This window comes from Micropterus salmoides, unplaced genomic scaffold, assembly GCF_014851395.1.
Source record: "Micropterus salmoides isolate LMB-PRFRI ecotype aquatic unplaced genomic scaffold, ASM1485139v1 Ms_hic_scaffold_19, whole genome shotgun sequence".
Taxonomy (NCBI): domain Eukaryota; kingdom Metazoa; phylum Chordata; class Actinopteri; order Centrarchiformes; family Centrarchidae; genus Micropterus; species Micropterus salmoides.
In genome coordinates, this window is record NW_024041039.1 from 19,330,390 (window position 1) to 19,345,626 (window position 15,237).

The following is a 15,237-nucleotide window of genomic DNA, read 5'->3' on the forward strand; positions in this document are numbered from 1 at the left end:
CTAATTGAATAACAGTGTTACTGTATGTGTGTTTGGATAAAATAAGGAGCAAGAGAATTTATTTTTCTGTGTACCTTAACAAATCTCACGTAGAACAATGTGCTCATGTTTTCAGCATTTGAATTCAGCAGTTTCACCTTTTACTGGGATCACAGCAGTTACTACAAAATTAACAAAATGAAACCTCCATGCATTATTAACTTGAAAATGAACTATGAACCAGCACATGTTGATCACTGTTCAAACCTTTTTTTGATTGCACTTTCAACTGTAAAATTTCAGTTTAAAAACATGAAATACAGCCCACATATACCACATATGAGGTGTTTCAGTAGGAAATTAATTTAAATCTAGATCTCATGTTCTTCCAAGGCAAGAAGAAGCACACTGGGACCAGTTTCTTGTGTGTCTGGTGGTCACTGAGGAGGTGGGTTCAGTGGACTGAAAGAAAATCTTAACTGCCGGGATTCAGTTACGCTTCTTCTGTCGTGCTCCGACTTCCTCTTGTGTCTCTGGAATACACTGGAATCCAATCAGCATTCCCATGATAGAAAAACCTAGCAACACACATGGAAATGTTATCATGATGTTTTAAACAAAGTTTTAATACCTTAATCACTTAAGGGGAAATGTAAATATATTTCCCACCACTCCTTTAGCTTTAGTCCACACTCACTTGCCACAATGAGAGGTGCCATGACCCCGATAGTCAGAGGTGCAGTTTTGTAGATGAAGGCTTCAGAAAGAAAGTGGCCCAACGCCAGCACAAATGTCCACAAGGTGATGTGATACAGCCTGCAGGAGCCATAATGACACACAGTAAGAACATATGAAGACTGCCCATAGAAACAAGGCGCAGGAAGTGAGAGGCTGTCTTACGTTCTGTTCTGGATATCAATGGCACAGGCGCAGCGGATGATCGAAGATAGTAGCGTCCAAATACCAAATGTTCGAGCTTGGAGACCGTTCACTAAGGAAACAGGAAGAAATGGAAAAATCTGGAATACAGGGGGAAAAAAATATGATAGAGCCATCTGTATCACCCATGTCTGTTATCAATAGAGAACCAGAACAGTGTAAATCTGCCTAAACTCAGTTTATTTACAAAGTTTCGATAAGAGCTCTGACTGATAAATAGGCTAGGCTTATCACACTCACACACTATACAGATATCAGTTTATATGTCGGCTGATAAGTAATAAGAAATGTAAGTGCTGAAATTTCAAACATGTTATGTTTGGGGTAATTTAGATACAGTGTCACCTATGTTGTCCAGCACTGACATGTTTATTTTCTTAACTGTAGAATGTCCTGTTTAATCAATATTGAATGTATTCTTATCTGTGCTCATCAGCCACTATTGATTACCTTTATTAGTCTAGTTTAGTGTTTAGTCACAAATACTAGTACTGACCCAAAAAATCCAGTATCAGTGTGGCTCTAATATTGAAGCCTGTTAACAGTTGGTATTGATTGTTTACATAAAAACGAGACCATGGGGTTGCTTTTTGCCAAGCTGTCTACGTTTGTTTGGAGTTTAAATTGTCCTCATAGTATGATTGCTGTGTGTGATTATAGTAGATACAAATGTCAGATACATTTTTCTATTCAATCATTTCATAAATGTAAATAGGAATCATATCACACATGTAACACCTGGCAACACCAACATCATGCTCACTTGAGTTGTCAAACTGTATTGCCATTACGCTTTGTCAGTCAGACCTAGCTTGCTCACCAAACTCTGGTGTGCCCGTGTAGAGCTTCTCCGACAAAAAACTATGATCTCTGAAACTCTGCACGGTGTTTCCCATCGCGATGACAGACACCATCACCAGCCAGCTCCGCAGGACGTTCAGGAAGCGACTCATCTTCTCCGGCTGTTGGACGCACCTGTAAGAGAGGGAAAGTCTGTTCTGTGCAGGATAAACAACTTCAAACTGAAGGCCAGTGCAAGTGCAGCTAGCTGATTCTGTTAAATACAGAATAACAGATGTATGCTCTATCTTTCCTGACTAACACATTACAGGGAGACTGCAGTCTATTACCTAGCAAGTGATATTCTGCAATAACTAACGTGACATAACAGGCTAACGTTGCTGTAACCTGGTTGACACAATTAATAAGCCTATTATGATTTAAAAAAAAAAACATATTTACCTGTCAGCGTCTGTCAAACTACAGTGTGAACATGTTATTGAGAGTAAAAAAGAGAGGACTCCATATGAATCAATAAAGTGAGACTTAAGTCAACCTAGTATGGTGTTATATTTACAATGGCAAGTCTGTCAATCTTGGGCTGTGGAGTTGACCAATAACAGAGTTTAAGAAATGGCTCCATCCAATCATACCATTCATATGATTGGTCCATACGAGCGTAAAGGTTCTGCCTACTTTCATCGTGAGCCAATAGCCATTGACAAATCCAGTCACCTGTAGATGTAGGCTAGGCTGCGTTCACACAAAGAGTAGATGTAGAGCGAGAGAACACTCTGCGGTGACTTGTGTCTTTGTTTAATCTGCTGCAGTAGGAGGAGTGGACGCGAAGGAACATTTTCGGCTAAAATATTTTGTCCAATCCGTACAATGAGCTCTAAGTTATTACACGGGTACAATTCAGGAAGGTTGTCAATGCAATTTTATTTTAGCAACATTTCTATGTCTCATACGTTGTCGTATAAACACCCTATGCAGTCGAAAAACACACACATGCAGTTATGTTTTGTGAGCTATGCATTAACGTTAGACTGCTCCGTTACTTTTAGCCCTAATTGAATGGATTGCATATCTTCATTATTCTACGACTGCAGTGCTATTTGGGAACAACTGCCATTTTAGACTGAGAACTCGTTTGACTGTAACACCCGCCGCTCGTCTCGCCGCCACCGTCGTCTAGACTGTATAAAAACCCACCAGTGGATGCAGGCGAAAAAATATGGTCACGGGAACAAATAACTATTGTCCGCGATTGCGCATGCTCTTTAATCTGTTGCTACTCAGTTGTTGTAGTTACCAGGAAGATTAACCGCGATGATCAACTGGCCCTGGTGATACCAGCTAGCCGTTAGCAGGCTCTCAGAAATAAAGGCAAGTTTATGTTGGTGTGTGTTTGTATGGCGTTATAAAAACGTCAACTTAAGGGGTCTCAGATTTCAGATTTCACCTGGCTAGCTTCCCATACCTAAAGTAACATGTCAGTAAGCCTTATTTAGCTAACGCTTGTTGTTCTGTCTGTCTTTAGTTTGATCTTGACGTCTTCTGTCTAACGTAAATAGAAATATAGCGTCCACTACAGGGAACTTAGAGCTACAAAGCAGCTGTTCTCGGCTAACTGTGGGCTAACGTTAAATGTAAAGCACTGCTTCAAGACTGTACGAATGTTAAGTTACATAATTTGTTATCGAGTCTTAGTAACGTGGTTATTAATATACTATTCTATATAACGTTAAATGGACTGGCGTTGATTGGAGATGAGCTGAGCTACTCATCTGTTTTTTTTTGGTAGGTGCCATGGTAAAACCTAGACACCTGATCCCAGGAAGATTTCGCCGGGCAGCTCGTCCCCTTTTACTGTAAGATGCCAGCTGTCATCCGGGATAAGGAGGACTCTGAATCCTCCTCAGATGACGAGCAAGAGTAAGTATTGCTCAAAATGCTCTGTCTACATCACATCATGGTGACTGTGGTCTACTACCGCCAGCATCAGAAACAAAGGAATAAAACACATCATCCTACACTCACTACCATTAATATAATCATTGTCCCCTAATCTTGAAGTTAACTAAGGAAAGCCCCATCTCTAATCTCCATTTCTTTTTGTTGTTGGGATGTTTATGTTGCCTTTGTTCAAGTCAAGTCAGTTTAATTTAGCCCAGTATATCAGAAATCACAAATCTGAGTCTGTCCATAGACCAGTAATTCTGATAACCTTTAACACTTTACTCACCCAAATGCAAAATCACCTCAATGTTAATAACATGCCTGTGCAAAGCGCGAACCCATAAATGACATCCTTAACCAGATTTGTTCATTCTTGTGCTTTACATTACCTATTTATTTATTTATGCCTATTTTTTTATACTTTATCAGTTTTGTTTTATTTTTTTCACATTCAGTTTTGTGAGAGTATTTTCTCTTTCAAAACAGTTATAAACTGGACAGAAGCTATTTCTCACAGTCCCTGCAGCTTGTGGCTGTCTGAATTTAGCAGGTCTCTTTTAGGGCCGGATAGGTCCTAAGCTTACTAGTCCTTCTGGGAATACCTCACAAGATCGCCCTCTAAATACAGTATTAATGTGACACCGATTTGACGAAAAGCATTGTTAATTTTTTTTCGGCTCCAACAAAGTCTTTCTCTTTGGAACTTGCCATAGTTTATTGAATGTGTAAAGCAATCTATGCAGGTTTACTGAAGAAGTCCTGAGCCCTGTTTAATCATTCATGCCAAGAAACATTTAGAGAAAATTAAGCCTTCAGGTTCATTTTGCATACTTGATGAAATTTTAACTGCATGAGAGAGAAGGGCATCTAGCTCTGGATCATAGCTGCAACAGTTGGTCTATGCTATCTTGTCTCTGCCAACTAATTCCCTCTTAAGCTATACTTAACTTAGTCATACCTTACTGAGAGCCACTGGCTTGCTTTTAGGCTAATTTCCATCTCCTGAATTAGTTTTGATTGCTTACTGTTAGGGTTTAACCTCCAGGTGACCCGTGCTGTTACCAATGGGGCTTTTATACACTGAGATTATACCAGAGCAGTGAAGACATAAGAGTATCAAAAAACCCTGTCTACTCACACACTTGCACTACTACAGTAAAACATTTTGATTTCCAAACAAGCATCGCCTGCACATTTGATTTCAGCCTATTACATTCCTTTTGCTCTAGTCTTACTTGAATTAGTTGACATTTACATGGTGTAGAAGTTTATGTCAACAGACAACCCTAAATAATACAAAGGAAACAAACAAAATATAGCATTACAGGTAAATACAGGAATCGCATAGCACACAAAGACATACACATGTAAGTGTATGTACACTTATGTATGTATAAAGCATGCATGGAGACTAAGGGGAGGTAGCACACATGACTAAACATAATTTCTAGCAAAAGCGCCGTATGTTGTTAAGTCTCTCACATCAGTCAGAAGTAGATTCTAGTCACGTGATGCTCTGAAAGAAAAGGACGATTGGCTAAAAGAGTTTTTGGTAATATGCAGTCAGCAGTTCAGAAGTGCCTACATGTAGTTTTCTTCTGAATTCTGATAGCATGAGAGTACCAGAGCCTTTGTGTACTTTATAAACTAATAACAACAACTAACAAATATTTGCAACTTAAATGGCTATACTTTGCTAAAATATTACTGTGATGGAAGAAAACCTTTCACACCTTGTGTGTATGGTAGCGCAGTAGTCTTGATGGTGGTTTATTTTCAAAAGAAACAACAGGTTTAAATATTATGACACTACCTTGTATAAGGGTTTGCAACAAAGCCATTTCACAGCGGGAAAGATATCTGCCGTATTGTCCGACATACCTGGATACTTAAGCTAAGGGCAGCCAATTGTTTACATGCCTCTCCTCCTTATCTAGACCAACCATGCCTGATTGAGTTGTACTCCATCATCATGCTGCCTTATCTTATTTTGAGATGATAAGCAGGCTGTGTCTGGTACTATCAGATAGTCTGCAGTTTTACAAGTGTGTTTGTTAGTATAATACATGGGTTTGTTATTGCCCAGCACCTCCTGAAACTGTGTGTGGTTCTGTCTCTATCTGCCTGACTGAAACAAACACCATGTCAGGATACATTCCCTCAGCATTAGGTAAACTACCCATATCATCTGGGAGTGAACGCCAAAGATTTTGGGCTGTGAATCTCTGTGATATTGTTACAAAGTTTTCCTTGGGGTGAAATATTAACTGTGACAGTGTGTCATCTAATTGTTTTTCCACTAGAGACCATCCCTGCATTGCCTGGAGCGGCCTTAGCAAGACCATCCCAGTTCTCTTGTTTTTCCCCGAAGCTGCTGTTTCAAAAGATGGGAATATCTGCTGTATTGGAGGTACACTACAATTTGCTGAAGCTACAAAATGACTACAAATTTGCAGCTCCCAATAAGTTGGATACTGAGTATATTTTCTTGTCCTGTGTGTTTCATTTGCTCAGAACGATATAAATTGGCCTTCAAGATTGTGCGCACAGAGAGCCGCCTGGTACGAGGAATACTCACCAATCACGGATTCCATGAGGTAATGTTCTCCACTGCATCGTGCAAATTTAAAAGATTAGCCTAAATCTTGCAAATATGCATATTTTTTAAAGCCACACATGCTATTTATGTACCTCTCTGATGTGTAGGATAAGGGATAGTAGGGCTGTCTTTATTTCCTTTGACTAATAATGCCGATAATGACAAAGCCCGGGAATGCACTGATGGAAAAAACCCACAAAACAAATGACCTCAAGAGCATTAATCCTGTTTCATGAGGGCACACAATTCCCATTATTGCTCTCTCCAAGCAGTTACAATTAATTCCCTTTTTATTTCATTTCAATGCTTCTTGACTCCCGCTAACCCATCATCAAAGGCAGACGAGTGTCTACCACAGCTGCGACAGAGCCAGACTTTAATAAGACTTTATTGCAAACATCTGGCTCTCCCCTAGACACTGAGCGGCCATGTGAATCCTGCCTCCTAACGAATTGTTGGAGTAAAACAAAACAAAACAGATAAAATAATATGAGAGTGACGAAAATCTGCTGGCCTTCATTTTGAGATAATTTCTAAAGAGCAGGCTGTGTTTCTCCAGGTTAGTGACAGAGTGTCCGATCTGCTTCTTAGATTCAATTTAACCGAGCTGTCATATGTGATGGACATCAGAATATAATACTGCTGTTGGTGACTGAGCATATTCAGTATGAGCAGCAATGGCTGTACTTGGATTTACCGCTTTTTTTTTCAATGATCCCGTCACAGAGGTTGTTTGCTCTGTGTGTTCTGAATCTAAAATATTTGAAACAGGTTGTCAGTTGAAGTCAGGCCTTCTGTCTGTTTTTCAGGTTCACCCAAATAGTGTTGACTTTAACCTCATGTGGACAGGATCTCACCTCAAGCCTTACGTACTGCGGAGTCTTCAAGACTTCCAGAAGGTCAACCACTTTCCCAGGTATAATAGAGTGCTCAAATGCATGAAAGTATTTTTCTGTGTTATAAATATCGCCACAGAGCCCGTCAGTTCAGGCAACGTGTTTGTTCTTGGCTTCCACTGTAAAGTGCATTTAGTTTGGCCCGGTACCTCTCTGAAACATGAAATGAATCATACTGTCAGGCAGAGGGCGATCTATTGCTGTAATGCATGCATGTATTTTGGTTCTGTCAGTGTGAAAGCTGTGGAGTGGGTTTTAAAACTGGAGGTACTGCTCATTTCCAGGTCATATGAATTGACGCGCAAAGACCGCCTGTATAAAAACATCCAGCGAATGCAGCAGACTCATGGCTTCAAAAACTTCCATATCGTTCCTCAGACCTTTGTGCTTCCGTCTGAGTTCCAGGAATTCTGCAGTAAGACACCTCTCCCCTCGCCCTGTTTGTCAAAGTATACCTCTCTTTATGATGTTTGTTTACAATCTTTGTAAATATACATTTTTCTTTCCGTCTGCCTCAATCTCAGATTGTTTTGCCAAGGACAAGGGCCCATGGATTATTAAACCAGTAGCGTCTTCAAGAGGCCGAGGCATCTACTTGGTCAGCAATGTGAGTGATGTTCGCCCACTCTGCGAGCTTTTACTTTCTAATACAGTGGTTCCCAACCCTTTTGGTTTGTGACTCCGTAAACTGAAGCAATGTCCACCCGTGACACCTCGGCACACTTCATGTCCTCGGTGTAGATACGGGTTGTGAGCAGTTTCACCTCCTGATTTGGAGGATTTTTAGTGACCTGAAGAGGAGAGCTGCACCTTATTATATTCATGTTCCAGAACAGTCTAAACACAAGATATTCTGAGATATTTTGTTATTTTATTCCTGACTTTTTTTTCTTATCGCTTAAATCGTATGCCTTAAATCTTGCCGTTGGGAACAACTGCTCTATTACCACCTTTCTGTCTAGGGGGAAGTGAATAGGCCAACATATGTTTGAATAGAAAGGGAAATTGGTTCACTTAAAAATTGTGTTTCTTGTATGCTTTTCGTTTCTTACTGTGTTTATAGCAGGTAAAACAGCACAGAGGCATGGGATCTGTATGAGCAAAGCTTTGTGTTAAAGGAATAGCTTGCAGTACTTGCTTTCTTGCTGAGAGGTGAGAAGATCGGGACCACCGCTAACTCTGTAGCATAATCTTTATGCTAAGCTAATCTAACCAAATATTAACGACAGCGTCAATCAGCCTTTTCTGTTTGTGTGAACATTTTCTAAGTTCCTCCTGATTTACGCGTTAACACAGATTCACATTAACAGCAAACCTAGTGGGAGATAAGTGTAAGCATACTGACTTAAAAAGAACTGTGTGTGAACTGAAACAGTCACTTGGCCTGATGTTGTATGTCAGTGGGGGTGTGGGCTGGGGGCGTGTGTACAGATACAGCTGTCTCTGAAATACTGTAAGTATCAACCAGTGTTTCAGACATTAATAAGCTTTGTGGAGTAAATCACACTCTTCCAAAGGCTTGGGCGTTTGGAGGAGCTCAACAAGGTTCTCACTGTTGGAAAACATATGCACCATCCTTCTTCTTCTCAGGCATTTTTATGAAACAGTGGAAAGAATGTCGGAGCGATATTTGGAGAGAAGAAAGAAATACGTTCACTTTTTTGGTTCAGGTTTTCTCTGAACTGGAGCCAGCGCTGAGGTTACCCCTGCTTGCCCCCACCCTCCCCCGTCCCATCTCCTCTCAACTTCGCCACCTGCAACACATTTCAACCTCATAAATGACCCATCTCCCACCACCAGATTGGGTTTTTATAGGCTGTTATTTAACGCTGACCTGCTATGGCCGGTGTCATTGCAGCCTCCAACATTTCTTGCTCCAATGATTCTTTGATGTTAATGGTTAACAGCAGTGTCACGTCATCTATTTGGAATTCAGTATCTAATGCTGTTGCGCATGAATTAATATATGGTGAAGTGCTGCGAAACACAAAGAAATGATGCATTTGCCATTGAAATGCTAGTCATACATATTTCCTTTTTTGTGTGTCATCTGCAGCCAAATCAGATTTCAATGGATGAAAACATCTTGGTGTCACGTTATATTAATAACCCACTACTGATTGATGGTGAGTTCCTTTTTGACACCTAATTGCTACAGACACAGCTTCATTTGTAAGCATTGCTTTGGCTCTCTGAGTAATCTGTGTGAATTACCTTATTTCTTTTTTTTTTGTTTACAGAGTTCAAGTTTGATGTGCGGCTGTACGTGTTGGTCACTTCATACGATCCACTCCTCATCTATGTGTATGAGGAGGGCCTGGCCAGGTGAGCCATGTGTGTGTTTGGTTTTTCTTTTGCATTGTTTGTGACATTGTTGGGATAATGAGCACCTGACACTACAGCGATCACCGATCTTCTTGGGGGCTTAACAACTTTTACACGCTACAAACTAGCACTCAATATAGTATGTACTTCTGCCACTGCAGAGTGTTACAATGTTTAAAGCTGTTGCCTCCATAATGGTTTAATCAGGTTCGACTTCTGACAAAATAAGATATAAATAACATGTGAAGAGTGTGAAGAGTAATTAAGTTCAGTATTAGAATAGGGCTGAACAATTAATCAAAATCGCAATCAGCCTACTGCAATTTTCAAATCGCAGGAGGTGTAATATTTGTTAAAAGTGAAATGTTTGTCAAAATACCATTTAAAATTAAATATTGCCGTGCTGCAGAGATGTTCTGGCCTACACATCATAATCTACAGGCTTAAGAAATCATCTTTGTTTGGTACAGATCCTTGCAAAATCACACTATAATCATTTAAATATGTTTTTCAATAAAAATTAGAATAATTATGTGAACAGGACCATTCCCTCTAATATTGCAAATTGTATCGCAATTGCAATTTCAGTCAAAAAATATATATTATATTATATTATAATATAGATATTTTTTCTAAAATTTTCAGCTCTTATTGAGAAAAGCATTCACCAATTGACTGCATATGTTTTTGTTTATTTATTTATTTTTTTACACATGAATAGTTAATAAAATATACTGTTGTTTATCATCAGTAAACATGCTGTCCGTCCTTAAGGCTTGCAGTAGATTTTCAGTGGTGTGGTGTAGACACCGCCAGGTTCATGCTCTGGAGGCACACTGGTACTCACTCAATGCCCAGAAGAGGGCAGCCTTAACTTTTCAGACTAACTGCTGCGTAGTGTGTGTTGTGGTGGCAACTCTGAAACAAAGCACTCTATTGTTCCAGTTGAAGAATGTGCATCATCAAAAGTTGCTGATATTATCTTATATTTTATATAGCACGGATAATTTATGAACCCAAGAAGCGGCAATTGTCAGGCACACGTAGGTCAGGAGAGAGTAGATGATTTATGGAGCCACTGGCTCTTCGCACTGGTCTTATAGGGTTGCATGCTGGAAAAAGAGAGTGCCACCGCCCTCTTGTTTGCTGGCTTGATTATCAAACGTGAGCAATAAATCATGGCCAAATTCTGAATCCCACTTTTACCTCTTGACATTCCTTTGGGTTGTGCTGGTATTCAGGTACACAGTGCGTTCCAAGGAATTCTCATTATTGCACATGCGGCATCCAATCCTCTCAAACACTGCCAGAAACTAATCTCTCTCCAGAGTGCCCCTATCATTCAGTCAAGTGTCAGCCTTATGAATGTGGTCATTATCACAGATAGATAGGTAGTGAAACTGTTGGATGACAAGTCGTGTTATTTTTTCCCTTGTACAAATAAACGCCGTCTCTCTGTCTACAGATTTGCCACAGTCAAGTACGACCTGACTTCAAAGAACATAAAGAACACGTTCATGCATCTCACTAACTACAGCGTGAACAAAAAGAGCAGCGATTATGTCAGGTAACTTTCATCAGCGATGAACATACATTGAATGGGGAGCTGTTATGCGAAGCCCGACGTACTCATCCATTTATTATAACTTGAGTGTTTGAAGAGCATTTCTTCCTTTTCAGTTGCGATGACCCTGAAGTTGAGGATTATGGGAACAAGTGGAGTATGAGCGCAGTGTTGAGGTATTTGAAGCAGGAGGGGAAGGACACCACATGTGAGTTGAACCTTTGTTTTCTTCCCTTTCTCCTCCTTTTCATCTTTTCCTTTTTGTTTGAGTAAAATATGCCCGGTTTGCAGTTGCATTTCTGAACCCCTGTTCAATTTGTTTCCATCGGATTCTAACAAAAACTGTCTTATCAAGTAACCAAAACAAAATAACTCTTGAGTGCTGCAGAAAAATAATTGCTTAATTTTGTCTATTCCAGTGCTGATGAGACAGGTGGAGGACCTCATCATCAAAGCTGTACTGAGTGCTGAACTACAGATAGCCACCGCCTGCAAGATGTTTGTTCCGCACAAGACAAATTGCTTTGGTAATCGTTTCATATTCTTCTTAAAAACGGTTTTGACCATACTGTAAGTAAATCAATCTAGTCCACCAAAGTTTAACAGCTTTACACCTGCACTGATCTTAATGTTGGTGGCTAGTTTGAAGGTGAAGTACATCAACAGTGAAACAAGCTGTCCAGGGAAAACAAAAGTTTGGATATTGCAGCGTCACAAGAATTTCCTTTAGAATGAAATCTGAACAAATTCCCTTTTTTGCTCACAGTGCAGATGCATTCACACGCACTTACGACCACACCCCTAACATTTCCTTTCAGTTTCATATTCATTGTGCAGCAGTTCCTCTATGATATTTCTCCACTGAGCCCCTCCTGCCTATTGCTGTCCCTCTGACAGGCTGCCGGTTCGTGGAGGGCCTATTGACTGAAGCAGGAATTTGCTTCCTCCTCTCTGTTGCCATTCAGGTCTAACTGATTTAGGCTGACTGTTTTCTTGGCTGCTCCTGCCTAGCAGCGGGCTCGTGTGAACTCCATTTTGGAGCCATTACCCATGTTAGTGTTGGCACTAATTGTCTGCGCACTCTCCCTCTGTCTGGCAGTCTCTCTGAGATTTGGGGTTTGAAAGCGAGCACATTGGCCAAGCCTCCCTCAGCACTGCTGTCTCTTTTTCACTCTCTTTTTCTTCTTCTCTCTCTGTTTCTGTTTGTTTATTATTCCCCCTCTCCTGCTCACACTCTTTTTCACCTCACAGATGCTAGAAAAATAAAGGGCTTTGCAGTTGTGACAGGCTTCTGTAGACATAATAGCCCCTCTGATTGGTGGTTGTTTGGGCTGTTATTGGGCGTGTAGCATCATGGACAGATAGTCGCCTGCATAAAGATGCTATCTGCTCCCTGAGCATCGCTGCTAGGTTGAAAAAGCACATTTGCCCAGGGTGTGAATGGTGACCATGCAGGTATTTACAGGGAAGTGTGGCTTACCAAGACTCAACCTGGCTCTCATACACACTTGATAGACATGAAGAAATGACATATCTTTGGTGTGAGAGGGACAATCAGGAATGGAAAAACAAGTTTGCTCTTATTCTCATTCATTTATTCAGTCGGTGAGCCAGGAATATTTGTTTATATACATCCCCATATCCCAATGATGATAAATGCTTTATGGAAGTGATGCAAATTTACATACTACATTGCACTATACTTTATTTACATTCCTTTGCATATATAAAGAAAACTCTGCTCCTGCATAAAAAGATCACCTGATATTTTTTTGGTATAGTATATTGAAATATTATACATAAGCCTATAGAGACCTGTATAGACATAGATACTACAGCGATGTCATTGTGTAGTACAAAAGCAATTAAGTTCTACACCTTGTACTGAGATACATAATACACTGTGGTCTGATGTGAACATGCCCATTACCCTACTTCAGCTGTATCAGTTTACTATTGAATTTAGTGTAATTTTGTTGTCTTCAGATGGCCCCGAGCGAGTAAATTGCAGCATTCATAGTCTGTCTACAGGATTAAGTTTCTGAAGAGAGACACTGATGATTCCAGAGGACCACCCTCCTCCTCTCTCTGTTGATCTGTCTCTCACAGTGTGGTCATGTTGCATGCAAACTCCCTGTGCGTGTGTGAGTATGTATGTACAGAGACATGTAGGAACCAGTGTAAAGTGTGAGTTTTACAAACACACAGGTCTGTCTAAGCTTCAGGGAGCCCTGTCTAGTATTTCTTGTCTCTTACATAAAACCCACCCAAACCACCAAGGAGTCATATTCAGTCAGCAGTTGGCTTTCGTCTCTTCTTGCACTTACTACTTTCCCACTCCTTCTGCAACCTACATTACACCATGCATTCATCCTGGTCCTCGGCAGCTGCCTGTAATAGTAAACAGGTACAGCATCAGAATGCAGGGCAGCGAATACATGCGTGTTAGGGCAGTGAATGTGCTGATAAAAGCAGCCATTGTTTAGAGTTTTTATACGGTCTCTGGCTTGTCTGGAAGGGAGCCATGCAAGATCATGAAGCACATTATAATCTTAATTTACTGCAAATTGTTCCCTGCCATTTTAATGCCTATTAATGACTTTTAATACAATGTTTATTGTTTTCAAATGGGATTTCTTCTCTTTGCTCAAATTGCACATCCGTATCTTAATGGGCACACTGTAACAAAATCTTTTTATAGCTCCGTAATATTTCACGTTGGAAGAAATAAAAACAACAGATTTTTCATTTTACAGTACATTGGTAAGAAGTGTGTGTGTGTGTGTGTGTGTGTGTGTGTCTGTGGGGAGAAAATGCCACCCATGCAGCTCCTTACCGCTGCTGTGTGATTAATGGACAGGCTTTTTGCTGAGGGATGCTGATTACGAGATGTTTTGACTAAGATCTGATTAGCCAAGCCAAAGGCCTATTTTATTACACACAAAACATTCCACTTACTGGTCCTGTGTTCCACTGAACGTCCCTCATTAAGTGCTGAGTGTGGTTGGATCCCCCGTCTGTGAACCACTCTCCCTGTTTTACATTTGTCAGATACTCCCACACTGCAGCACAGTGTTGGTATGCCTGTGATGACAGTGTGGCTGCTGTATAATTCAAAATCTTTTTAAGAGTGATTAATGGGTTGGGCCCCGCTATCATAATAAGGCTATAGAGTGTTAACTGTAACTTTAATTTGTTGTCCTCAGAATGTTTTCATGGTTGTGGCTCCAAGCTGCTCCACTGTGCTCCCTGTGACAGCAGTGGAACAGTTCAGCGGCAATAATTTGTCTCAGAATGATGCAAGAGTAATTCAATTGTCCTCGCCTATGAAGAAAACACACATAAAGGAAATACTTTATGTTGCTGTTGTTGTTATGGGCCAACAGGCTGTATGGCCAGGGTGGGTAGATTATTGTTTTTGGGCGTTTGTCTCTTGTGGTAAAGCTTCCAGCAGCGCCCATCCAGTAATAAAAAAAAGTGCTCTTCATCATCCCTTTTCTGTGTCACATTTTTCTCCCCCTCCCTCTTTAACGGGTGTGATGTGGATGTACGCTGCCTCTCCTCTCCTTGTCTGTGATGCTTGTTGTGGGCTCTCTGCGGGCACATTTAACAGCACCCGGCAGCAGTCAAGCCATACAACAAACGTGTCTAGCAGCGAGCGGCTCTGCAGGCTCATGGGGCAGCAGCGGCGTCTGCTCCTAATTGGGGGAAAATGCACGGCACATGGAGTCGGCTTGTCGGGGGTTGGTGAGGTGGTGTAACACCTCCCCATTTTCCCCTGTTGTTGTGGTGCCACTGGTGAGGCACTGCCGGCCCAAACCCATTTATTCCCTGAGACTAAGGCATAATGTTTTATGACATACTCACTCTCTCCATCTCATTTTTAGGCTCAATCATATGTGTGTGTTTTTATACAAAAGTGGATAGAGTGGGATAAGCCTGCGAGTGGAAAATAAAATCTTCGTGCTCTGCTTAAGCGAGTACTGCTTAGCAGTGGGGGTCCAGTCCATCCTCAGAAGTTAAAGAAGTTAAATATGGCAGTGGCAGCTTCAGTTGCAGGTCTTGGCTCAGAGATGTATGGCAAACTTTGTTCAGTTCCATCATGAAAGTACAGTTTTCACTTACACCAATTTGGACCTCATGATGCTAGCATATGTTGAGCTCCTGACCCGTGTAATATAGCCCAGTGAACA

The 15,237-nt window shown here is 40.8% G+C and overlaps 2 protein-coding genes across 7 annotated transcripts in view; one reads left to right on the forward strand and one right to left on the reverse strand.

Annotated features, from left to right (window-relative positions):
- Positions 1-27: 27 nt before the first annotated feature.
- On the reverse strand, positions 28-2,318 carry erg28 (ergosterol biosynthesis 28 homolog). Its single transcript, XM_038729538.1, has 5 exons — positions 2,161-2,318; positions 1,739-1,893; positions 880-970; positions 677-795; positions 28-557 (listed from the first exon to the last, which is right to left on the reverse strand). The coding sequence occupies exons 2-5, from the start codon at positions 1,869-1,871 to the stop codon at positions 469-471; spliced, it is 432 nt and encodes a 143-aa protein (XP_038585466.1). The 5' UTR covers positions 1,872-1,893; positions 2,161-2,318; the 3' UTR covers positions 28-468.
- Positions 2,319-2,424: 106 nt separating this feature from the next.
- Positions 2,425-15,237, forward strand: part of ttll5 (tubulin tyrosine ligase-like family, member 5) — a 45,984-nt gene continuing 33,171 nt past the window's right edge. For 3 of the 6 annotated variants that reach the window (XM_038729523.1, XM_038729524.1, XM_038729525.1), the window contains exons 1-12: positions 2,428-3,087; positions 3,506-3,636; positions 5,964-6,070; positions 6,175-6,257; positions 7,069-7,175; positions 7,440-7,570; positions 7,680-7,762; positions 9,212-9,281; positions 9,396-9,480; positions 10,946-11,047; positions 11,161-11,252; positions 11,464-11,571. In XM_038729523.1, the coding sequence (XP_038585451.1) occupies positions 3,578-3,636; positions 5,964-6,070; positions 6,175-6,257; positions 7,069-7,175; positions 7,440-7,570; positions 7,680-7,762; positions 9,212-9,281; positions 9,396-9,480; positions 10,946-11,047; positions 11,161-11,252; positions 11,464-11,571 (1,027 nt within the window). In that variant the 5' untranslated portion in view covers positions 2,428-3,087; positions 3,506-3,577. Of the gene's footprint in view, positions 3,088-3,505; positions 3,637-5,963; positions 6,071-6,174; positions 6,258-7,068; positions 7,176-7,439; positions 7,571-7,679; positions 7,763-9,211; positions 9,282-9,395; positions 9,481-10,945; positions 11,048-11,160; positions 11,253-11,463; positions 11,572-15,237 lie in introns of all 6 variants that reach the window. The other 3 variants (XR_005445699.1, XM_038729527.1, XM_038729526.1) reach the window with 3 other exon arrangements.